The sequence below is a fragment of the Kwoniella bestiolae genome, chromosome 3 (assembly GCF_000512585.2).
Source record: "Kwoniella bestiolae CBS 10118 chromosome 3, complete sequence".
NCBI classification, from domain to species: Eukaryota; Fungi; Basidiomycota; class Tremellomycetes; order Tremellales; family Cryptococcaceae; genus Kwoniella; species Kwoniella bestiolae.
In genome coordinates this window covers 1,451,182-1,475,955 of record NC_089243.1, presented here as the reverse complement: position 1 = coordinate 1,475,955, position 24,774 = coordinate 1,451,182, and the positions used below count along the sequence as shown (strand labels likewise).

Genomic DNA, 24,774 nt, shown 5'->3' with positions numbered 1-24,774 from the left:
CTATTGAACATGCATATATGCACCTTGATGTTTCACACAGTGAAGGACGGGTAGAATGTGAGGTACTGTTCTGCTCATGGCTGCATATACTTATTGCTATAACAACAGAAGTTGGAGCTTGCTTCGTTGAGTGACAGAGTGGACTTGCAAGGTGGAGGTGGGTAATAGATGTTCTCTCGGACCCGAGCGAAAGTTGATCGGTTCTGTTCATCATTCACCATTCACTTCACTTTGATCCTCTTCTTTTCTCTCTGCTCTTTCTCAACGTTGGAATCATTCACACTGAAAGGTATACATCTCAACATTGCTATCGCTTCTACAAGCCGATCGACAACTCGAAGACTTGACGATACCGCACCATGGCTCCCAGCACACCTCCATGGGTCGTCAAAGACCTATCATCGATATTGGGTTTAGGTGAGCTCGATCCCACCTCCCATCCCTTACATATATGAGGTGAATTGAGCTGACGAGATAGCACTCTACGGATAGATGACGAGACGATCAAGCAGATGATCATACCTGATTTGGAATCTTATACTCACGAAGCTAGATTGAGAGTACATCTGCAGGTGGGTAACGGGGCTTCTTTGACCATTAGACGAAGTAGACCTCCTCACTCGTATAGCAAGACACGACGATGTTTTGCATGTCCATAACAACATAGTCATTTAATATCTTATATATCCTTTTATAGGACTTCCTCGGCCCCTCGTCCCAATCTCAATCATTCATAACCCGCTACACATCCCACCGATTCCCCTCCTTACCCACACCTTCCATCCCCTCTCAATCCCTCACTCCCACATCCGACCCATCTTCACTCAAACCCAAACCCACCCAAAACAAATCCTCAAAATCCAAATCGCCCCTCAACCTCTCCAGACCATCTTCCACCCCCGGCTCATCCCGTTCCACCGCTCCTGTTGCAACAGCCAATATCCCAGAAGCGTTAGAAGCGGCTTTCGGCCCAGGTGGGAAAGTATACCAGAAGAAGGATCTAGCGGAAGATGGTCTTGGAGGATGGGGCAAATCATCCACGCCTAGATCCGGGGGTGGATCAGGCTCACACACTCCAGCGAATGTGGGAGGTGGTCCTGGCGGGAGGGTGAGACAGGCTGGAGCGGTGAATATACAGATCCAAGAGCCAAAGCCACGACTTGATGTCCCCTCTTCCAGTGGAAGTAGGACGAGCAGCTCAAAGGGCAAGAGTAGAGATGCAGAGGAGAAGATTTGGGATAAGCCGAAATCGCGGGAGGTCAAGAGACTGGAGAGTATTGTGGATAAGTTGAGGGTTATTAAGGAGAGTAATGGGGAGGGGAAGGTGAGGGAGGATAATGCTATTAGTTGTTTTTGTCAGGGTAGGTTGTGCGACTGTTTTGGATTTGGTATATGTAGATGAGCTGACGACATTGCAATTGATTCTCTTGTGATTTTTATCTGTACTATTTAATCGTAACATTCCAATTACCTATATCCTGCTTACCCCGTCAATTACCTCCCTTCCCGTCCATGTCCTTACACCCCATATCTCACCAATACCGAAATACGAACCACACCACAACACAGCCCGAGTCCACCCTCTCTCACCCTACACACCGCTCTGTCAATCCTGCGGTCTGACCCTCTGCCACCTCCAACAACCCTACCTCCCCTGTCCATCATGCTTCAACCCCCTAACCACCCCCGCCCAGACATCCCGCTTGATCCTCCGCCTCGAATCGGAGATAGAGCATCAGCTGGAGAAAGAAGAGAGGGAAAGACAAGCAATAGAGAAAGAGAGGTTGGAGAGGCTGGCTGCTCAGGCTGGTGGAGGGGCGTTCCCCAGTTTACCGGGTCAGTCCCCTCAGGCATCTATCACTACGTCTGGACCTGGGGGGAGGAAGGTGATTAGTATAGGAAGTAAAGTCAAGGGGAAGAGTAAGATTACAAGTACGACTTATACGCCTAAACCCCCTGCTCCCTCTTCTTCTAGTACGGCGAAGAGTAAGGAAGATAGGGTACCAAGTGATATTGTTCCAAGGTTGAGGTTTAATCCCATCGATAAGGCTAGATTGGAGAAGGAATTGAACAAATTATCAGTGTATAGAAGGGAGAATGATAGGCCGTTTGGAGATATGAGGGTATCTGAGAAAGATGCTCAGTGGTTGGTGTATAGAGAGTTGGTCGTGCCTGTTATAAGGGAGGAGCAGGGATTGGGAAGGAGGAAGAAGGGGAAAGCTAAGAGGTTGGGTGAGGGGGGGAGGGAAGTGCCTGGAGCTGGATCGGGGGTGTAGGTGCAGGGGATGTTATACTGAAACACACTGTGAGGCAATGCCATACCTGATCGGACTAGTTCAACCCGACGAGGTGAGAAGTAGAATATGACCGTATGTTAATTCGTATATTGGTCGCACCGATGCAAGTCGATATATGTGATTGATATACGATATGTCCTTCGGTCCTTCTTATGCGATCGAACTGCATCTTTGAACATGCATCATAACTTGAATGGGGCTTCGATGTTCCAGTTTTGCATGGGTTGGCACTCAATATGATGATTGATCTTATTCTACTCTGTACAAGCAAATTTATCCTCGTTGAGTAATCTATCTAATTGTAGAATCTCTATCACCGGATGGAAGTATACCTCATTGCTTCTCCCCTCTTCAAACCAATTCAAGATATCCCCTCCAATCCATCTTCTCCTGACCCCTCTCTGTCTGCCCCACCTCGCCCCATGACCCCAAAGCGTCCACAACAACTGATCAAATCTCCTTCTTCCCCTCCTCTCTCAGCCCAGGCAACTTGGGCGGTACATTCGGTCTCCTACCCACCTCCAAAATGGCCTTACACCTCTCAATCTCATAACACCTCTCTCTAGCGCCTTTCTTCAACTTCGGTATTGTCCCGTCGTTCTTCGCCAGGACTTGTAGGAACATTGCGTGCAAGTCTCGTGAGAGGTATTGGCCAAGTTGGGAGAGGGCGTAGTTTAGTTTCATATCGTCGGGTATACTGGGGGAATTGAGTTAGCTGTATACGCTGGGAAGATCGATGATCCAGGACGTCCAGGAGGGTCGAATATTCTTGGATTGTCTCGTATGTGTTATAGATATGTTACTTTCCTTTGGAAGAGAAAAGAAACATTGACCAAGAATCGACTCACTACCTCTCTATCGAGCTGTCCATAGCCCTCCTCACGGCATCTTCGAGGTCCGTGTAGTTCTCTGAATAATATTTATACACGTATGGTTCACCCAGTGCTATAGCTGGACCATGTTGTGACCAGCTGAACGAAGCAGATAAATCAGCTTGAAGTCTACCCACGCACCGGCTTTCAACAGCTAGATCTGTCGTATGTATGTGCATGGCCTGATGGATCACCTTGACTCACCTTGAATAAAGCCACCATCCGTCCATCCTGTAATCCTGCTGGAAATACGGTATAACCACTGGAGTAGCTTGGCACCTGTACCGTTGATGGCCATTAGCTTTCTGATGCTGACTTTTGAGCTGGACATCTAAGTGTGTCGAGAATAAACAGTGCGAATACCTCTACAAGAAGGTAGCCAAATCCGCCAGAATAGAATGAATCGACGGAATATATCACTCACAGCGCAGTATATATACTAGGACTGATAGGCGGCGCACCCATCCCCACCAACGCTTTCACACTCCCTACCAAAGCTTCATAGTCCTCTCGAGTTTGTTTACCCATCGTGACCAACCCTTCGGGCAGAGGTTTACCTTCCTCCTCCTCAACTGTGGAGAGGAGCTCGAAATTTTCGACCTGGGTGAGGTTCGTCCAGAATTCCGGAGGGGAGACGCAATGATAGTGGAAGTAGGCTATTGAAATGTCAAGTGTCAGGATTAACACACGCCGATATGAAAACTTTGTTCTTGATGTGTTCGAACAATATGTACATAGACAAGAGCATCAGAGAAAAGAACCACTTACAAGATCTCTTAGCCAAGATCAACGCGGCGTTTCTCCGTTCCTCATGAGGTTTGATGGGCATCTTCAGACAATACTCTTCGATGGAGTAGGGTAGATGACAATGACCCCCAGGTAAGGGCCAGGGTCTGTATACACATCCCAACGAGTATCAGCTGATGAAGGTAGCTGATCCACGATGGACTCACGTAGCTATCCACTCTTGTCCGAGGGGATGATAACTCCAATCCCCGTCTTCGGTCAATCCCCACCAATACCGATTATTCGATGTCTCTCTTGGCCTTGATCCCCACTATTCGACGACGACCGCAGAAATCACGAGTATGAGCGACAATCATGTGGTTAGTGAGAATAGGTGATGCCTACATAATCGACAATCGCCAAAGCCCATATGGGTATAACACCCCTTTCCTCGTCCGGTACACCTATCGACAGGTCCTCGGCATCTTCAGGTGAGGTGTAGTGCTCTTTCGCTATGCATCGCGGGTCGGTAACGCATGAGACGGTATCGAGATCGCTATTCCAGATGAGATGGCTACGGAGATTGAAGAGAGAGCTTAGTGCTGGATCTCCTGGGGTAGCCAATAAACCAATAGCGATCACTCACTATACATCAGGCATCATCTCTGCTACCTCGATCCAGTTGAGGTAAGGCCCAACAGCGATGAAAGAGTATCCCAGCATTTTCAGCTGTTTTGTCTGCGAGGAAGAATCACATCAGCCTATGCGCAACCTCTGAACCTGCAAGCCACATGATGCCAAGTCATGCTCCGTCTATGGTTGTCGACAACGCAAGGTGATATATGACGCAGTGGGGTGACTCACCACAGAGCTCTGCCAGATGACTTCGCCAGTGGTAGCTCCCGTTATGACCTCGGCGGTGTACCACCATCCAGACAATATCAGTGGTTTCTCATGGCATGGTTTCCAACTGGGATCGTTAACTGGTAAGAAGCATTCCAAAATGTCCTTGAGGGTATCGATGTTATGCTGTTTGGTAAAGTACCAGTGTGGGCTGATGAGTTAGCGATATGATATGGTCAGCTCAGCTGTATCTTTGAGGTATCACATACGAAATATTCAGGGATGGCATGGTGGTCCAGATCCATATTTCCATGACTGTAAGGAGAAGACGGGATTGGACGAGAGCAGAACCCAGCTCACTGCTCCGCCTTCTCCTCCCTCTCCAGCACCCTCATAGTCTGCCTATACTGCCTAGCCTTAAGACACCCCTCTGGATCGTTCTCAGGCGGATTCAGGCGATTCCACCCTCTACATTCCCCTTTCTCTACTTTTTGCAAGTCAACCAACCACCCCTGAATCTGAGTCGGTAGACCATCCACTATACCTTGTGCTTTGTCGGATGACCATTCCTTGAGTTTATCCAAGTTGTCCAGTGACCCTTGTTGGACTTTTGGGTGGAGCCCTAGGAGGAGGAAGGAGAGGACGAAGAGGGTTAGGACGAGGATACAGAGGTTGCGTCGTTGTGAGAAATTGCGGGAGATGGGCTTGGGTAAGGGGGTGGAGTAGGGTCGAGGGGACATGGTTTGATGGAAGAGTAAGATGAAGTTTTCGATGATTGATGGGAGAAAGATAAAAAGTTGAAGTGAAGGTGCGTTGTTGAAGGATGATTTACGAGTGAGGGGAGTTGTATGTGTAGGTTGTTGAGCTCTTAAGGCGAAATAGAAGGTAATGAATCCCCTTGTTCCGATTTCGCTGATACCGATCAAGGTATATTTAGGAATGGGAATAAGAAGATGGGAGACAGAGATAGGTTCAAAGGTTAGTTTCCATTCTATCTATCTATATATACGATGAAACCACCAAAGGGGGGTTTCTTATAGTTTATTCTATCGTGCACTCTGTGTATTTCGTGTATTCGTGCGCTGAACAGGCGAGACAGCTCAGAATCAATGGAGATGGCAGATCTGTTGATGGTGCAAAAAGATCAATTCAACCATCAAAGGAATCAAATCAAAAGTGAGCTTCTCGAGGTGAGGTTCAGGATGATCGTTATTCGGTTCATAACCATATAGCAATCATCGCACACACCTCTAACCTTCCCGCATATTATACAGGAAAAGGAAAGGTCAATGTCATTGTTGATCGTGTATTTGTAGCGATGTATGTTTATGTGTATTGTTCATTTCGATTAGTACTATAAACCTTACCCTATTATACCCTATTATCGCATAATCGGACCCTCCCTTTCTTGTGTTTCATCGTAAGACCATATACACCCTCCCTCCCCGATATACGTGTGGTGGTCAGTGCGTTGATTGTATTTAGAGGGTCGATTGATCGTCAGGTCAGTATCGTATCAGCACGAGCCATCTCGGACATCCCTTCTTCCCTTTGCCGAGCGAGATGCATCGAGACCGAGCAAGAAGATGCTTCCGAGCAGTGGTGAAAAGAAGAGTGTTACTGGGTCAGTAACTCGAGACAATCCAATTATCCACGAGTCAAGAACAAAAGTGATAAACGCACTCAACACTCGAAACTAACGCTAAACACGCTCAGACGTTTTAGGACAATCTCCCTTTACCTTCCCACGGTGTATACGCTGTTTACCCAACCACGTGCACAACTTATGAGCTTAGCTTATTTCCATCTTTATTTGCGGTGCTCGTCATGGATCAGCTCGGGCATAGGAACGAGAGCAAGAACAAGAATCTATGACCAGATGGTTCACGTAAACATACTACTACTGTTTCACCATAACACCATACATTGACACATACATTCCTATCAACGTCATCAAGATATTGCCCCCCCATGTTCACTTGATATCGATAACTTACATCCTCGCTCTCACTCTCACCATCGTATAATCATATCTGCATCTTGAAAGGTACAGCAACACATCACTTGTCAAGCATCGGAAGATCGTAACATCAGCGTCTCGGAACAACTAGAACCAATCGACATTACCAATCTCTTGTTCTCTTGTCATACCATACCTGCAGCACCGTCGCAAAGTTCGATCACATCGACCCACATCAACTCCGATTAAAGCGCTCTTTTACAATGTCAGGCTTCCTACGTAAAGCTTCCCTCTCCAGGAAGAAAGGATTGAACGGCGATGAATTCTCTTCGACCTCGCCAAGGGGCCCATCATCGAGGGGCGAAAGACCGCCTAAATCGAGGAATGTGAGCGGAGCAAGTGAGACGAGCGAGAATGGCGATAAGCTTAAGAAGAAGCATAGGTGGGTTTTATTGCGCTCCAACTCAAGTCTGACACACCAAATTCAGGTTATCAAAACGACCGCACACTGATACTGATATGAGTGTGCACTTAGTACTCGAAAGAGACTATCCTCTCTTTTCTCCTCTTCCACATCATTATCATCAATGGCATCAGACCGCAACGATCGAGATCGAGAATCATCACCCAGCACATCCACAAAACAACCATCCAACCTCAATGTCTCAACGTCTACATCGGGCACCTCAACACCCAGAAGTTCAATATCCAAGCAGGTAAATGGAAAAGATATACAAAACGGCTTGAGCAACCTGCGATTGGGTACCGACGAAGTACCCATCTCGAATTCACCTTTGAACTCGACCGAATCTTCACCTACCAACTCTACCACCGCTGGACCACCTATCCAACCTGTCCATGCATCCTCTTCTGCACCTCCTCAGACACAGAACAAGCCCATTAGGAAAAGGACGGCGAGCATGTACTCTCAATGGGATCTGGAACAGGTAGGCCTAGATTCCGATTCGGACGAAGATGACGATGAGGCGTTCTTAACTCCCTCTGAGGGGTTGAGCGAGGTTGAAGAAGGAGATGAAGAGGAGGAGAACAATAAGGATCTTCAAGCAAAGAAAGAGAAAGATGTACTCGCCGTGGCAGGCGAAAGCTCTCAACCCCCTCCGACGTATAACGCAGCCACGCAAGGACAGTCCATAGCAGATTCCTCCCAAGTGACAAAAGGAACTATAATCTCCCAGGAGAAGGACGTTTGCGGAACCGGACCATCCACTATCAAACGATCGAAACCTTCCATCCAGCAGACCAAGGTTCAAAGCCGCCAGGGTGGTATCCACGCTACCAAAGCTGGTGCATTGGCAGTAGATCAGGATGGGGTGTTGGGCAAAGATCTGGAAATTTGCAGGCAGGCTTTGAGTCTGTTCTTGACTTCTCATATGAAGGAGGCAGAGGTGTACTTGGAGGAGAGGGAGCAGGAGGGGCAGCATTTGTATATCCAGTCTGCACAGGGGATCATCGAGTCTTTGAAGGTGAGTTGTGGATCATCTCATCGATGATACTTTGAAATGTCTGGTCTGTCACAAGAACAAACGACTCTCGTACTGAGTTATCAGGGCCTGATGCTCCATGTCTGATGCTTATATCATGCCATCCAAATAGGGAATGATGACCTTTGACGCCAACGATCTCGCCTCCGCCCTAGAGATTTGCAAAGCCACCTCAGTCACCGCCACAGCGCTCCGACGACCCACCGACTCGCTCGTCTCGCGATTCGTCAAAGCTGGCGCGGCTGTTGGAAGAGTGAAATCGATGTCTCCCTTGGAGAGACACGCGGAATTGGTCTATGCAGAGACGAGTTTGATGAAGGCTTTGTTGGCTATTGTCAGTGGAGGTGACTGGTTGGGACTAATCAGGGAGGCGTGAGTGGTTTTTTGTTCTTTGGAATCGACTGCATCCGGCTCATCATTGAATAGGATGAAAATTGAGAGACGTTGCTGATATGTTGTGGGGATATAGACTCAACATGCGAGCCGCCCATGGGATATACCACGTATTGCAGCAGTACCTCGAAGATGCGGATAAGAATGGGTATGACGATAATATTGATACCGACTTCCGATCTGTACGTAACCGACGTATCCAGCTGGTACTTGCCTTCATAGCTTAGCTGATATCTCTATAATACTGTAGGGTGTAGTTCTGGGAGCAGGAACGAGTTCTCTGATGCTCTCTCTGCTGCCTAGCAAAGTGATGAAGGTGAGCTGAATGTCTGATCCATCTGATGACTGAGTTTACTGATACCTGTCATCCTATAGATCGCCTCATTATTAGGATATGGAGGAGATAAGGAAACCGCCTTGACGACCTTATATTCTGCTGGAGGATGGCATAGAGGAGTGGAGAAGCCAGATTATGACGAGACTAACGAGGGACTTAGAAGACCAGTATGCGATTTGATCTTGTTGACTTTCCATTTGGTCATTTCTACTTTGATGTGAGTGCATTCTCCCACTACTGAGCCTAAGGGGTACTGCATATGAAGGGAGCCTAACCGAATGTTTGTTCTTGTGGTAGGCCTGTGACAGGTATTGACGTACCGATGGCTAAGAATATCTTGGCATACAATCTGAGGAGATATCCTGATGGTGAGCTTTCATCTGCCACCGATCCATCAAAGCAGATGAGCAACAAGCTAACGAGTATGTATATTAGGTGTATTCTTCCTCTACTTCCAAGCTAGATCATTTACTGCTCAATGTCAACCTGAAGAAGCGAATCGTACGTCCAGCTCAATCCTTACCATCGGATAAACTTGGAGAGAGCTGATTGATCCTTCCGTGGGATATAGGATCACTACAGAGAGCTCTGGATTCGAATTTGGAGTATATCCAATTACAGCACATGTGTTTGGTAAGTCGCAGCTCTCACCCTAAGCTGGTTGAGATAAGGCACGAGTGCTGATGAGCTGCCATCGGACGTAGTGGGATTACGCATGTAATTTCATGATGCTTTCGAACTGGAAAGGGGCTTTGGATTGCTTTAGTATCTTGAAAGAGGAATCTAATTGGAGTAGAGCCGTTTATACCTAGTGAGTCGATTATACCTCGATGTTTCAAACCCCATGTAAAAGAGATATACACATCTTCGACCAGATAGTTTGACTCTGCTCTGATCGAATTTCCAATTGACTTATTACGATGTCTATAGTGCCGCCGCCGCATCGCTGGTTCAACTTTCTCAGGAAGACGATGGCGATTCCACTTCCAAGCTGAAAGAGGCAGAGAAATTCATGACGCAAATACCCAAATTGACCAAGAAAATTGCTGGTAAATCGTTACCTATCGAGGTGAGTGCGGTATCCCCTACTCCAAACCCAAACTCATGACAGCATTATCTCATTCTTGTCCCTTTCATCTCTCCATCTGCGAGGTTGTACGGAGTATCAATTAAGGCTCTTGACGTGTCTTGATCGCACTGACTTGTCGTCCTTTCGCCGATAGAAACTCGTCTCGCGAAAAGCACGTAAATTCCATTCTCAGCATAACCGCCTGTTCCTCCCTGCGATGGAACTGGCCTACGTCTTCGGATCATTATCCAATACACCGAGAAGAAGCTTGCTGGATTCATGGTTACCTCGGATCAACAAGGTTTTGAAGAGTTTGGAAGGGGTCGAACCCGAGAATTATGGGAATGGGCATGAGTATTGGGATGGTGAGTTTTGGTACTACGATCAACAATTCTTGTATAATATGAGACGGGAAATGATGGCTGATTCCATTTCGTAGATTACTGCCTTGGTCATTTCCTCAGAGGAATGTGTCAATTCATCTCTCGATACCAGGTAAGTCCTTTTATTTGACTACATCTCCCTTACCACGTATCTGTGCTGATTTCATATGTGATAATGTGTATAGCCACCTGATGCATCCCCTCAAGCGACTACGAAATCACCATCCGACCCAACAGATGACGAGCTTGATAAAGGCGCTGAGAAAGATTTCCAAGCTGTTATAAGGCATGGTCCGGATGTTCAGGTGGGTACTATCTACAGTATTGTACATTGTCGGTATAATCATAGTCGCTGATTTTTTCGGTAACGTGCCAGCTCGACCATTATATCCTCTTTCACTGCTATTACGAGCTTGGTCGACTGTACGCTAGGAGAGGTGATGATGAGCAGGCTAAATTCCATTTCGAGGTGGTTATGGCTGGTGAGTGATATCATCCACTGTCGTCCTATACAGATGAAGAGGGGGAATGATGTAAACAGAAGTAAAACCTGTTAAAACATACAGTGAGCGAAAGCTGACTTGATGTTACTTTCGATGCGAATAGGAAAACTACCAGATCATAATCCGTACATGGCCAAGGCTAATGGGAAATACTCCTTGGAAGGCGCCTTGTTGCTCAAGACTCACGCTGCGCTGAGTGGTGTGAAGGAGAAAGTGGCCAAATAGACTCAGCCATGGACCGTGGTGCGAACATGATACAACATAAATATAGACACGATACTTCCTTGCTCAATCTTTTTCCATCCGAGCTTTTTAGATCAGACAGGAGGGGATTTCAGGTGTTAGACTTCACTTGATGTCATTTTGAATCGTCCGTTGGGTTTGCGCAGCCAGGCAATTCGCGTTGAAATATTTTACAGCACATTTTACAATATGTATAATACGATCGGGTTGGGTTGACGATTTATACAGTACAGTACAGATAGGGTATTAGGTATGTAACGTATGGATGTCTTCTGATAAAACCGTCAAAGTAGATAACGACTTAAACGACTAGCATCAAACAATGGTTTTCGGGAGTTGGCTACAGGGTGTTGCCGAGGGTGTTAATCGTGGCTCATTACAGGGCTGTGAGTCAGATCCCAATGTTTCATGCCATTCTCCAACACCATCCGGTCCGCTCAAATCATATACTGGCTATTGGCGGATACTGCAGTAGAGCAGCGCGTCACCTTTGCAAACGTAAAAAAATCAGTGAATTATATACTCAATGTGTCCTAGCGACAAATCGGATGTTGCAAGATATAAACGGTGCAGCGGAAAACTCGACCAACATGGGCCCAATCTGGCATCGAAAGAACTGGTAGATGAGGCTAGCAGGATGGTATGTGCTCTCAGCGGAGAGATGCGGAGGAGGTCAGGAAGGACTTTACCCCCCTGGATCGAGTTGCAGGCTGTCCAGCTCAAGTGGGCTGGTGTGAAAAACAATGCAAAATCGAATGCAAACTCCAGTGGAAGTGGGAGTGGGAAGATGGGAAGAGCGAATTCTGCTGGTCAATGACGATTCTGAGCCTTGGTAACGGCAACAAATCGCTTTGCCTGTGTATCATTGACTGTTTCTTCGAGCTCCGTTTGTAGTGTCTCTCATTCGCTTATGAGCCTGGCATCGTTGTATTTGTAAGAACGATTTATCTATTGGATCGTCATTTCTCTATAATCCGGCTATCCAATATGAAACTAGTACGTCTTCTCAGGTTGAAGCAGGAAGTCCGCCGAAACTAGTCCCCCTAAGCCAGGGGCAATTGAGATCCCGAGGAAAGAATGAGAGGTAACTCCTCTTCGATAGTTGGACCTTTCATTTGCCAGCCGAGCTTCTCGAGTCGAGTGGGTTTCGATTTCATCTCAGAATCGATCAACCTGTCACAATGATAAAAACATAGAGTCAGTCTCAATTTGATTCGAGCCAAATGAGTCGCTCATACCGCGCGGCAATACAGCATGAAGTTGCTGCAAGCACGGTGATCGCAGTGATAGACAGTACTCACGGACTGATGAAACCAGCTTCTTCGGCAGAGACGTTCTTGACTGGTATATCCCGCTTGAAATTATCCTTGAATACTCGAGACCAAGTCTCGGCGATGTGTTTCCATGAGACAGAGTAACCAGGGGCGAAGAGGTATCGCTCGGACACGTCTTTAGGTATCTGGGCTTTCGAGACACTGGTGGACGATAAGACCTGGGTCCAGAATAGATCGAAAGCTGAAAGCAAGTCGTTGATGTGGATCTGGAGATGGTACCGCATATACCAATCAGCCAACTTGTCGCATTCCACTTCCAGGACTTGGCCACGAGTTTGGGTTTAAGACGTGTGTCCGACTCACCAACTGCATATGAGCCCCGCCATCACCGATATAAGGCGTGTACCCCAATCGCAAGGCGTTGTTGGTATATAGTCGGACGAACACTCCGGATGAAGAGATGTTCGCGGGTCGTTGTCCGTAGACTCCCCCTGCACATAGGATCCAGACGTTGAGGCCTTTGTCCAGGGCGTCAAGGGCTCTGCGGATGAACGGTCCCATGTAGGTTTAACATCATCCCGGGCGGGAGAGGGGTGAAATCGAAGACTTACAGGAGATCCCCTGCACCGTTAAACATCTCACCATGGATCGCTCGAATATCTGCCTCTTTCGAGTCCTACCCCCAGATCACAGATCAAGCGCAGACTCATAAGTGCAGGTCCTTCACACGATCACAACGTCAAGATATCTCCAAAGCTCAAACGCGTACTCACATCGTAAAGTTTGGCAGAGTCATCGGCATTACCACCCGTAGGAGTAATCCAGTTCCCTGTACCGCTGAATCGTACGAATACGGTGGTCTTCGGGCTATCGATGAGGGCAGGAACGATGATCGCCGGTAAAGATGGATCGTGGGAATCACCAGCATCCCAAACGATATCGTATTTATTGACAAGGCTGGAGATTTTGTCTTTATCTTGCCATGATCCCTCGATGATCTTAACATCGATACCGGTGAGAAAAGGGATACCTTTGGAGCCTGTTCTGACATACGCTGTCCATGTGAAGTCGGTTCCGTGTGAACGTTGAAGATGAGGTAAAAGGTGGCTCATCATGAGGCCTGATGCGCCGAAAATAAGTACGGATTTCGTCATCTTGATGTGCTCTAGGGTAGGTAAGTATCCCGAAGTTGCGTCGGGCTTGAAGTATCTTGTATGTTGTAGCGGGGGTTTGCTTGCTGCGGTGAAGTGGATGATTGCGCATTTGCATGATTCCGACTCCCTCTTATACCTTCATCGCGACCTTCCTCGGCGTTTGCTCAATCACACCTTGCTCAGGAAATCAGTTGCAACCGGTCATAGTGATCACGACGGCTTATCGATCAAGGGTACTTTTCCTGCTGCAGACACGCAACGTCCGTAGGTTGAAGCCTTGCTTGACAAGCGTATCCACAAACTAGTCGCATCGCATCTTGCTTGATCAAATTAGCATTCAAGTAGTCATTTCCGTCTGTTGAAGGTAATTGGGCCTGAATAAGCTTTCTCGCAACAGACGGAAACTCCGTGCGGCCGCGCAAACTCCGTTTGATTACGGCACTTAGCGCTTAATCATCATATTTCTGTAGGGGGAATGAGGATGGCGCTGAAGGTGCTTTGTAAGCTTGGTCAGCCAATTGTTGCGCATCTGAAAGAGGATGAATAAGTCTCTCGATTGATTCATGACCCAGTCAAGGATGATCACCCTCATCTGCAATGCAAGTCCTGGGAGGGACTCGATTTGAGAAAAGTATATATAGTGCTTTACCGAAACTCATCATTATACCCTGGAAAGTTCAATCACACCATTTATACTCGTTCACAAACTCTTTCATTTCACCTCTAATCGCCTGATACTTTACACGGAACACAAAGATGAGCAACAAAACAGTTTTGATCACTGGGACCAACCGAGGGTGAGTCACCATACCGCGCATGGGATGTCATCTTGTACATGTGCCTGGTAGATTGTCGAAGAAACCTGATTGTCTCAATCTACTGTGTTACTGTAGTATCGGTCTCGAATTGGCCAATATCTACCTTTCGAAAGGATACACAGTCATCAGTGCAGTCCGTGCACCCGAGAAGCAGGCCACCTTGGCTGGACCCGACGGCTCAGGCGCTAAACACCTAATTGTCAAGCTGGATGTGGCAAGCGCCAAATCCGTCAATTCTGCCTTCGAGGAGATCAAGAACAGATTGAAAATTGATAAATTAGATGTGGTACGTCCAATCACGCTTCCTCTTGAGCGTTCCACATTCAGACGCGTTGGCGTGTCTTGAAGGCGGGATTATCGAAGGCTGACCGCGATGAAGGTGATCAACAACGCTGCCATTGGAGTCACCATGGAGAATGCCTTCTTCGTCCGAGATGCAGATCCCGCAAGATACGCCGAGGCATACAATATCAATCTCCTGGGTACTTTGCACTTGTTCACTGCGTCTTATTCCTTGCTCCCCAAGGATGGGAGTGGGAAGTTTATCGCTATTTCTACGCTTGCGGCTGTGCAATCGATGGAGCACTGGCCCCTCGGTGGCGCTTATTCGTTGAGCAAGAACGCCGTCAATTACCTCGTGAGTCGTAGTCTCCTCATTGTTGATGCCACTCTAGACGTTTCTTGAGCTCACAATGTGCTTTCAATCCCTTCCTATTCCCTCCTTGTTGCACATGCCGCGCAGACTCGACAAATCCACTTTGAGGAGAAGGACTTGATCACCTTCACCGTCAGTCCAGGATGGGTTGACACGTGAGTCATGTCAAAGTATCTTCCCCAATAGCACGATTGCGCTGGTCCTATTGTGTGTGTGGTGGCTGATACATTGATTCATTCAGAGATATGGGTCACGAAGGTGCCAAAGCGTTTGGAGCAGTTGACGGTCCCCCTGAAAAGATCTCGATTACTGCTCGTGAGTACTTGATATTGGCTGTGCGGTAGCCCATGTAGACGCGGAGACAGAAACGCGGCTGGCTGACTGCTTGATGGTTGTCAGCTCAAATCGTCAATGTCATCGAGAACGGGACTCGCGAAAGGGAAGGCGGACGAATGGTCAATTAGTAAGTCACCAATGATGACTTCTGCCGAATGCTTGAGAATAGATGGCTCACCCTTGATGTCTTACTTCGCTCATAGCGACGGGACCATCTTTGACTGGTAGATATGCCAACCGGACAGGAAATTGTTGACCACTACCATGATGAATGCTATTTTGTGTATGGTTCCCAATGAATATGAATAGTAGTACAACGATCCTTGCGGTTGCATTGTCTTGTTGACGATATCGTTCGCATTCTTCTCATGGTCTGAGTGCTCAGCAACCAATCCTGTATTGATGTCCCCCTTCTCCTTTCGTGAATGTTCTTGTGTAGCGTACCTGATGCTAGATGCGTGCCCGGTCGATAGTCTGCGGCAGATGAATAGACTGCTCGACCTGTCAATGCGAAATCGCTGTTTGATTCAGCCCACTCGTCATGTGCGATTCTCGAGGGTTGCTCAAGATTGCTTTTGATAAGCATACCATGGTGAGTGAGACTTATAAGCAACATGTTCAATCGTAAATATAGCTCACGTCGACACCGGCACATAGAATAATGCCTCAGGAGATGCGCCATTTGTGGCTCATTCACCGGAATGGACGAGGTAACGTAAAAGTCACCTTGCAGAACGAACGGATCTGCTCCCCAGCGTTATTCATGCATACATCGCTGAGCATATGGTTCGTCATGCCTTCGATATCAAACGCCGGCATGCATGTCCAGCTGAGTCAGACTGCAAGAACGCATACAGGATCATCTCTAATATCAATGGGAACTCCGTCTCGTGTAGCTTCATGAATGCTATTTGTGGCGTGTTTATGTCGCAAGCCAGCATGGCTGATTAAGCTATTGCACTGCTTTCCGTTCAGAGATGACCGGACCTGGCATCACCGTAACAGACGACAAGATCTGGGCGAGTCGATCCAAGAGATATAAGTATATGATACGCTCGTGAAAGCTCAACTTCTGCTATCAGAGCCTCATCATATTTCCCACCCAAACAGCAAACCCATCGTGATTTGACTCCTCTGATATGTTAACCTCAAAAATCTCCCTCTTCTTGTTCGCTGGCTTATCTTGCCTACTGGGAGCTTCGGCATGGGCAAGCGACTATAAGGCAGCTCTGTACACCCTGTCTCAGGAAGCCGATCAGGCCATTTTGATTTCGGCCTTACACCAGAACGGATCCGCCGAATTCGTGTCGTCCATCCAGACTGGCGGGAAGGGGGCGGGAGCCAGAGGTCAAGACGCTTTACAATCCAGTGATTCGTTGCTTGTCCACAGGAATTTGCTGTTCGCCCTCAATTCTGCAAGTGATGAATTGTCTCTTTTCCACATCGATCCGAAAGAGTAAGTGCTACAAGATATCCTTGATGCTTCACAATGAACAGCATTCTTCGGGTGACTGATATGTCTACATCCCTTGATAGACCTTGGGACATCCAGCAGATCGGAAACAACACTTGGTCGGGAGGTAGATATCCCACTTCAATCGCCGTATCTCCCGATAGTACAAAAGCGTGTGTAGCCAATGCAGGATCGGAGTCATATATTCGATGCTTCGTGAGTACTTCTACCTTTGACTTACTTAAGGTCTTGCACAGACTGGGTCACAATACTCAAACTAACGCCGCCGTTCCTTTGCCTCAGAGCATCAATGAGAGTGGCCTGGAGCTCATACCCTCCTTCAGCTTTGATCTGGGTCTCAATCAGACAGACCCACCTGTAAGTACAGTCGTCCGATAGAGCTTGACTGATCGGAACGAAAAGCTGATATGAATTGGCCATGTAGGTCGGACCGCCCAAGACTCCTTCAGACCTCTCTTTCACTGCCGACGGTCAAATCCTCTTCGTGACAGTCAAAGGATCTGGAAATGCGACTGAGGGTCTCGCAGGTCGTATTGAGATCTTCGATGTGTCGTCAGATACTGTCTCTCATAAGTCAACTGTCTACGCTGCGTCTGGTCCTGGCGGCCTACCATTCTCAGTCACAGTGAGCCCTTACATACTGAGTGCCGTCAAGGAGCAAAGCTGATTCGATGTTGGTCCTTGTCGTTCGACACAGCCCATTGCTGATTCTGCGGCATACTTGGTAACGGACCCCACTGGCGGCGCTGATATCCTGCGTATCGAAAGAGACGGATCCATATCGTACAACGCTTCTATCGCTATACCCGGACAAGGTTAGTTGGGCAATCAATGCAAACTTCGGAACGAGAAATCCCGTGCTAATTTGACCGAACCATTCACACAGCTGCAACGTGTTGGAGTGCATATTCGCCCGTCACGGATCGGTATTGTAAGTACGACTCTCGCGCTTTCTTGGATTATTCCAAAAAATGCCCGAATATCAAACGAGTAGGTCCGAGACCAGGTTGATTAACTACCAGACCCTCAGTCACCATCGACCTCACAAGGTCTGTTATCACACCTCTGACAATCAACTCGACCACTCTCGAAGCGACACTGTTTCCAGGCTACAACGTCACTACCAGCTCGGGTAAACCAGGGTCATTGGTGGACGCGAGAATCGCTCATTTCTCGGACCAACAAGACTACCTGTACTCCCTTGTTGCGGGCGATCAGACTGTCCGGGTCTTCTCCCTACCTGCAGGTGGTCAGAGTGGTACCCTAGACCTGGTGCAGACTTACGAGCTCGGTGTGGCCTATAATAGCACGGGTGGGGCGGTAGGAATGAGTATCGAAGGGTTGGCGGTTTTCATTCGATCTTCGTGGTAGGATACAAACTAGATCGACTTGCTCAGCTCCCAGCTCCACACTCGCCCTCATATAGATTCCTCTTCTCGCCCATATGGTGCACTACAGAATCATACTCTGACAGCTCGGGATCAAGTATGCAACGTTGATACACTCTCAGGGGAGGATCACTACTGCACTTTGAATCTACGTCCTCAATCATCGTCCTTGCTCATCATGATCTGTACCAACATTCCGACTCTAATCAACCGATCAACCCCCAACCTCAAGCCCTTGTACCCGAGCCCTGTAGACAAGTCCGAGTCAGTGTCCTTCCCTTTGGAAACCACTTTGTGATCACACTAAAGTACTTTCCTGACTTGTCCTTGCCTATCCTGGTCCCTAGTCCTAGTTGTCTTGTACCTGCCTAGTAGTAGTACTCCTTCCCGCGTGACACCGTATCAGAAACTCTATCCCTTTTCTTGTCCAAGATAACGAGCTTGTTATCTGATTCCTCGTATTCGCTATCACTCTATCTGCTCTCCTTGTTCTGCTATATGATCGGGCCTACGGACTGAGATATAGGTTGATCATCGTGACAGGACCCTTCGACTGACCCATTCGATCATCCACTGAGTCGAGTCGTCTGATACTGGCCATTGGATGACGTCAATGCGATTATATCGGGCATGCGCAGTCTCCAACCTCAACATGGTATCACCAGGTTGATGTGGCTGGATGATCCTCGGAGGAAGTACAATGGGTCGGAAGGCTCGATGAAAAGAGTGCCGTGACACTTTCGAGTCGAGTCGAGCATGAAATGCTCTCCGTTCACTTTCTCTTCGAATAACGAATTGCGATTCACGTTGAGTCGAATCGATTGGTGTCTGATGTACGTCAGACGAATCGTGTATAAATACCCTCTTGACAATCATCTTCATTTCCCCTCTCGATCTTCTCTCTATCATTCACATACATACAGTACTTCAATTCCCAATCTCGCAACACAATAACCCAAGTAAGCACAATAACGATTGTATCCCCACCGCCACTTTTCTTCCTTTCCACTCCACTCCTACTCCTGATGACCATCATTCAACGTACGATTACATAACATTATACTGACACCCCCCCCCCCCCCACAGCACAGACACAATGTTCACTCAAGATAAAGGCGACTGCGTAGTGATCATCGGACCAGGTGGTCAAAAGACCGTCGTTGGCGATGGTCCTCATCGAGACATCCCCACTAACGCGAAGAAGGGGGAATGTATCGTTATCATTGGTCCGGATGGGAAGAAGATTATTGTTGGGGATTGTCCTGATGAGGAATATCACTAGACGATCATAAGATACCTATTTGGTATGGGCAATCATATTGCTTTTCCAGATGACGAGGAGATACATTAGTGGACAATCTACGACAAATTAGGAGAGTGGCGATTTGGTACTGCTTAGTATTGCAGGAAGTGATTTATGCATATATTGAGAGAAGTACTGTACTTACGTGGTCGATCTGGACACAGGACTGATATGCATACCCATTTCTTCCAGCAGAGGTACCTCACACCACAATCTTCGCTTCGCATCGTACTGTCTGCCGATTAACTGTAGAGAGTGGCGAAAGATTGGGTTGTGGTCTTCAAGACTTTCTGTTCAGCATGTGTCTATCCTACTACTGTTCAGATTGTTCTAGGTACAGACAGGCCAACTCAAAGGAGTGATACCCTCTTCGAATTACTTTTGAAAAGGCGTTAGACCTGTGGATCATCCTTTTGGGGAACACAAAGAGAAAACATATCTGCATACGTCATGGCAGAAAAGAGATATATTTCTCCGACCAGGTCGGGGAAGGCGACAAAACTTGTATATTCGTCGATGACCATACAGTGCAGATCATCTAGGATTACACGTATGAGCGGGCCCCAACGTAGTGCATCCATTCACCCACACTTGCATCCTCAACACGATCATCACATATTAACCAATCGTGATATCTTATCTTTCCGCAACCCATTCTCACTCAGGCTAGATCACCATCGAGATGTACATGATTTCATTCTTAACGTGGTAATCTACATGTTAACTAGGCTATTTACAACTACAAACAACTTGGCAGGTCGACGATTCGTACTGTGTAAAGAGTCGCTTAAAACTCCAACTTCTCCCCATCACTATAAACACAAGGTGAAGAAGTTGAATTAGCTTCAGGATATTTAGAATGAACTTGAAGATTCATAACTTACTAGTTCCACATATATCCACCTCGGGATTCTCTATCTGCCTTTTCAATCATATCGACCCTTTGAGCTGAATGGCATGGTGTGACTCGCATCAGTATTGTTACCACCTGATGACGATAGAAGTTAGGAAGAGGACTTACGAATCGCGATGGACAGCTTGTCGGGAGGTGAGTCTATACCTTTGATGGTGGCTCCTTCGAAGCCCAACTGAGTGTCTAACCACCCTGGATGGATCGTGAAGGCGGTCAATCCAGGTTCTTCGAAATGGATTTGTCTGGTCTACGATTTGAGCAAAGCAATATTATCAGTCATCGTCCAACTTAATCCCCCCTCTCCTCCAGAAGACAAACAAACAAAACGATATATATCCATGCGTTGCGACATAAGAAATGTACAGTGAGAGAACAACTGCTGCCTACTCACGATGTAATTGACAGATGCCTTGGAAGAACCGTACATCCCAAACTTGAGGAAATGTTCACCAGTGTTTGAACCGAGAAGCGATGTGATTACTACAAACTTGCCTCCTTCCTCCTTGGTTAATGATGAATAGAACGCTTTGAACAGCGCAAGGGTGCTTTGACGATGACTTGATGATGTTCGTCGTACGCTTGCATATCGGCATCGCGCATGAAGTGGTGCTTTGCTGATATACCCGCGTTGGCGATGACCTATGAAATGATACTTAGCTTACGCATAATTGGAAGAAATCAAGCACTATTAGGTAGTATTGTGTCTCGTCCTGGTAGGAAGGGAGGGAAAGCTGTGTAGCAGTTGATGTGGAATGGGTATGCTAGGTAGCAGAACATGTACCTACAATGTCCACATGATCGATCCCCTTCTTCTTCAAATCTTCGATTGCCTTTGCAGGATCATCGAGCTCGTTCGAGTCGATCTTGACCACTGCAGCCAAACCTGCGATAGAAGGGGCTTTGGAGAGATCTCGGACAGCAGCGATGACCTTGTATCCTTTTTGGATGAATGATTCGGCAAGGGCGAGTCCAACTCTACCATCGTCAAGTCGATCAACATCAATAAGTAGTTCACACACCGCTCGTAGGCCTGGAGAGAGGGAACTTACCCTCGATTGGCACCGGTGATCAAGACAGTCTTTTGTTGGGTTGACATTTCCACTTTGAGTTCCGATATTTAGTGATGTGTTGTCAGCTGCGAAAGCGAATTATGTTGTTTCTTGCGAAAGGGAAATATCATCTCACAGAACGATCCTTGATCTCGAGACTTTATATAAAGTATCATAAATCTCGAGCGGCGACCGAGTCAAGCTGACTCATCGTCCAAACTCATCCTCCTTTAGCAGATCAGTAAGATGCATGACATGGATATGAGACAAGCTGAGTAATATCTACAGTATGCTTCACAATCAATGATTGTTGATTGCTAAATTGGTCGGTCACCATCCACACAATGATCGATCCTCCACCACCCGGTGACCGAAATGCCACGAGCACGAGCGGCTTGGCACAAGGACTGATCACTGGTGAGTTATACCCAGGTACAATACTTTTGTACTGTATATTTTGCAGTCGCTCGCTAACGTGTTCTCTTTGAGAGGCATCACTGTATTAGAGACCATAAGAAGTCTTTGCAATGAATCCGATTTTACTTCGACTTGCATTCTTTTCCCTTCTTACAGTCGAGGTGGCAAACAGCGCCGACACTATATACTTTCGTGCGCTAGATCGCTGTTCCAACAGGAAACTTTACCTGTCCAACGATCTCATGATGATTCAGACCACCTCACCTGCCTCATAATGGAGATAAGATACAATGGGATTAGGTGTTTAGGAAGGGATTGCTTAGCATTGGGGAGTTGCAACTTTACCTTCGTTCTTGGCATACTGTATTGTGAAGGGTATGTCATGTCAACACAGAGAAGAAATCTCAAACGGATTGAGTCCACGTTTGAGTGAGAAACATGAATCGTTTGATGCATGACGTGAGCACTGTCCTTCGTGCAGACGTCATGTTATGAAGGGAGTTTCTTCCCTTAAGGAGAAGACTATGATACCATTTCAACCGAGATGTGCATTCGGAGGTGAGCTGACCGATAACAAATTTCCTACAATACATCTCTTGCATCACATTCGAGGCTTGTCTCACAGCTGCTTCACAGCCCAATTCAATCCAATAATCGGAATGAGTTTTCAGTTCTATGCAAGAGCTCATACGAAGGCAAAAACCTCGCACTGACTCTTGATGTTTGAGTTCAGAACTTCATTCGTCTGAAAATGTGCCATCTCCCTCACAAACCAGGTCACTGACTACCACCTCCAAAACCATCACCTTATATCGATCCTGAGGAACCAGGTGTCGATTGATCAGAAGAGGGGAAGCCCCCACAAGGATGTTGTGGAGGCGTGATTAGACTAGTTAAATTTTCATATCTCGCGCTATCTTTCTTTCTTCTTCGAATGCAACATCGTTTACAACAAAAGAATTGTCCGGTTTCCCCCATGCATTCATACGGTCGAAAGCTTATATCCACTCGTGAATGCATGATATAGCACGGCGCTGCCACTTATACGGGTATTCTGGATCGTATTTGAAAGCATTTGTAGACGAGAAGAAGTCAGAGGTTATCTCACCACGTTACAGACATTGCATGAAGAGCAGATCGCAGTCTCTAGCTTGTTTTGAATTAATAAAGAACAGTCTTCTTCCCGCCTCCTGTCAGCGAGAGTTTTCTTAGGTTAGTCACGAGCGTTTTGCGTATTGTCAACCGCGAATATCAGATTCAATACTTCATGCATTGTAGAGCGTATGTGGAACTTTCGGACAAGTCCCATTGCGCAATCAAAGCTTGACAATCATCATAGACTATCATCAGGAATCCAAGCTTTCATGATTGCCATTGAGAAATCCCATTTGTTCCCGTCACTATAGATCAGTTCCATGATCAGCTATGGATCCAACCAGGTTTGTGATATGCTGAAGTGGTAAATTATGACTTACTAATTCCACATGTATCCACCACGAGTCTCTCTATCAGAGTTCTCGATAAGTTTGACGATTTGAGCTACGAGATCAAGAGATATTTCTTCAGTATTGGCACCTTATCCCACCCGATGTCTTGAATACAGAAAACACTCACGAATCACGACAGACATCTTCTCGGGTGGTTCACTTAGACCTGCTGCCGCAGCTCCTGCTAAACCCATATCTGTGTCTAACCATCCAGGAGAAATCAGGAAAGATGTCAACTTGGGTTCTTCGAAATGTATTTGTCTTGTCTGTAAAATGTATAAACGCCGTCAGTCACAGTCGTCCTTTCGAGTCGCGCGGGAGAGTTCAATGGACATTACGAGTATGAAAAATAGCTTCATTATACTCACGAGGTAATTAACAGCGGCCTTTGACGATCCATAAACCCCAAAATTGGGGAAATGTTCAACACTGTTTTGACTCATACCCGTTGAGATGACGATGAATTTACTTCCACCTTCCTTGTCCAACAATGGGTAGACAGCTTTGAACAACAATAGCGGAGCTCTGGCATTGACCGCCACGTGATCGTCAAATGAATTTATATCGGCGTCCCGCATTAGTTGGTGATTTGCTGATATACCTGCGTTGGCAACGACCTACTCGTATTCGTGACAGGCTCAATCAGCTCATTTTCTCTGTTTTGCCTTCCGCTCCAATCATGAATCCCGTGTTGCGGAAAAGAGGTGACAAGGCAGGGACAAGCACGGTGATTGAAGGTATGACTTACGATGTCCAAATGATTTATTCCCTTGGCCTTCAATTCTTCAATAGCGTTGGCGGGATCATCAGATTCCTTGGAATCGATCTTGACTACCGCGGCGAGACCATCGATGGCAGGAATCTTGGAAAGATCCCTTACTGCAGCTATAACTTTGTAGCCCTTCTGTCACGAAAGACCCGGCAAGCTTGAGTCCGACGCTATGCAGTGGAGAAGAGTCAGGTCAGTCAAACCAATCCTGAGCTCTATTCATATCAGCCACTAACCCTCGGTTGGCACCAGTGATTAAGATGGTCTTTTGTTCCGTTGACATGTTTACTATTGACTGATTGTTGAGTGATGATTGCTGATCGGTTGTTCGCTGTTCGCTCCGGAATGATTGTCTGTTTGAAAAGGTGCGTTGTGATTGAATTGGTAAAACTGGATATTCCTCTGTCCTGACTTGACCTTTTATATGTATTTTATCCTTTTCCGTCGGCATTGAGATAACGTCGCAAGATTGACTTCATCAGGAACACGCATAACGTTCATCTCCGTCTTTGTGGGAAAAATTACACTAATGGGATGTGGTTGATAAGCTATTAGCAATTCTAACATCATACAGTTATAACGTAAACATTCGAATGAGCTGAGCAATCA

At 46.9% G+C, this 24,774-nt stretch overlaps 9 protein-coding genes across 9 annotated transcripts; 5 read left to right on the top strand and 4 right to left on the bottom strand.

The window, feature by feature from the left end:
• Positions 1 to 359: 359 nt before the first annotated feature.
• I302_105225 (uncharacterized protein) lies at positions 360 to 2,276 on the top strand (the record flags this gene model as incomplete). Its single annotated transcript, XM_019195092.1, has 4 exons — positions 360 to 417; positions 493 to 572; positions 698 to 1,361; positions 1,570 to 2,276. 4 exons carry the CDS (start codon positions 360 to 362, stop codon positions 2,274 to 2,276), a joined length of 1,509 nt encoding a protein of 502 aa, XP_019042805.1.
• A 471-nt stretch (positions 2,277 to 2,747) lies between these two features.
• I302_105224 (uncharacterized protein) lies at positions 2,748 to 5,478 on the bottom strand (the record flags this gene model as incomplete). The annotated part of the gene is made up of 10 exons (XM_019195091.1): positions 2,748 to 2,994; positions 3,146 to 3,268; positions 3,374 to 3,448; positions 3,594 to 3,825; positions 3,938 to 4,062; positions 4,123 to 4,226; positions 4,301 to 4,469; positions 4,542 to 4,633; positions 4,760 to 4,949; positions 5,099 to 5,478. The coding sequence occupies 10 exons, from the start codon at positions 5,476 to 5,478 to the stop codon at positions 2,748 to 2,750; spliced, it is 1,737 nt and encodes a 578-aa protein (XP_019042804.1).
• Positions 5,479 to 6,961: 1,483 nt separating this feature from the next.
• Positions 6,962 to 11,110, top strand: I302_105223 (uncharacterized protein; the record flags this gene model as incomplete). The annotated part of the gene is made up of 16 exons (XM_019195090.1): positions 6,962 to 7,140; positions 7,234 to 8,182; positions 8,313 to 8,572; positions 8,670 to 8,775; positions 8,844 to 8,909; positions 8,969 to 9,147; positions 9,228 to 9,298; positions 9,366 to 9,431; positions 9,502 to 9,563; positions 9,635 to 9,741; positions 9,861 to 9,999; positions 10,154 to 10,364; positions 10,439 to 10,494; positions 10,568 to 10,687; positions 10,759 to 10,864; positions 10,989 to 11,110. 16 exons carry the CDS (start codon positions 6,962 to 6,964, stop codon positions 11,108 to 11,110), a joined length of 2,799 nt encoding a protein of 932 aa, XP_019042803.1.
• Positions 11,111 to 11,450: 340 nt separating this feature from the next.
• On the top strand, positions 11,451 to 11,945 carry I302_105222 (uncharacterized protein; the record flags this gene model as incomplete). Its single annotated transcript, XM_065870039.1, has 3 exons — positions 11,451 to 11,514; positions 11,666 to 11,747; positions 11,810 to 11,945. 3 exons carry the CDS (start codon positions 11,451 to 11,453, stop codon positions 11,943 to 11,945), a joined length of 282 nt encoding a protein of 93 aa, XP_065726111.1.
• A 226-nt stretch (positions 11,946 to 12,171) lies between these two features.
• On the bottom strand, positions 12,172 to 13,556 carry I302_105221 (uncharacterized protein; the record flags this gene model as incomplete). Its single annotated transcript, XM_019195088.1, has 5 exons — positions 12,172 to 12,301; positions 12,430 to 12,668; positions 12,766 to 12,943; positions 13,014 to 13,078; positions 13,176 to 13,556. 5 exons carry the CDS (start codon positions 13,554 to 13,556, stop codon positions 12,172 to 12,174), a joined length of 993 nt encoding a protein of 330 aa, XP_019042801.1.
• Positions 13,557 to 14,312: 756 nt separating this feature from the next.
• On the top strand, positions 14,313 to 15,593 carry I302_105220 (uncharacterized protein; the record flags this gene model as incomplete). The annotated part of the gene is made up of 7 exons (XM_019195087.2): positions 14,313 to 14,353; positions 14,450 to 14,660; positions 14,754 to 15,011; positions 15,117 to 15,184; positions 15,271 to 15,344; positions 15,429 to 15,492; positions 15,569 to 15,593. The coding sequence occupies 7 exons, from the start codon at positions 14,313 to 14,315 to the stop codon at positions 15,591 to 15,593; spliced, it is 741 nt and encodes a 246-aa protein (XP_019042800.2).
• A 911-nt stretch (positions 15,594 to 16,504) lies between these two features.
• Positions 16,505 to 18,210, top strand: I302_105219 (uncharacterized protein; the record flags this gene model as incomplete). The annotated part of the gene is made up of 7 exons (XM_065870038.1): positions 16,505 to 16,821; positions 16,902 to 17,034; positions 17,122 to 17,196; positions 17,264 to 17,464; positions 17,537 to 17,654; positions 17,726 to 17,770; positions 17,870 to 18,210. The coding sequence occupies 7 exons, from the start codon at positions 16,505 to 16,507 to the stop codon at positions 18,208 to 18,210; spliced, it is 1,230 nt and encodes a 409-aa protein (XP_065726110.1).
• Positions 18,211 to 20,317: 2,107 nt separating this feature from the next.
• On the bottom strand, positions 20,318 to 21,539 carry I302_105218 (uncharacterized protein; the record flags this gene model as incomplete). The annotated part of the gene is made up of 7 exons (XM_019195085.1): positions 20,318 to 20,342; positions 20,415 to 20,478; positions 20,552 to 20,690; positions 20,835 to 20,945; positions 20,996 to 21,082; positions 21,229 to 21,418; positions 21,493 to 21,539. 7 exons carry the CDS (start codon positions 21,537 to 21,539, stop codon positions 20,318 to 20,320), a joined length of 663 nt encoding a protein of 220 aa, XP_019042798.1.
• A 1,844-nt stretch (positions 21,540 to 23,383) lies between these two features.
• On the bottom strand, positions 23,384 to 24,448 carry I302_105217 (uncharacterized protein; the record flags this gene model as incomplete). The annotated part of the gene is made up of 5 exons (XM_019195084.1): positions 23,384 to 23,448; positions 23,524 to 23,662; positions 23,765 to 24,013; positions 24,145 to 24,300; positions 24,398 to 24,448. The coding sequence occupies 5 exons, from the start codon at positions 24,446 to 24,448 to the stop codon at positions 23,384 to 23,386; spliced, it is 660 nt and encodes a 219-aa protein (XP_019042797.1).
• Positions 24,449 to 24,774: the final 326 nt, after the last annotated feature.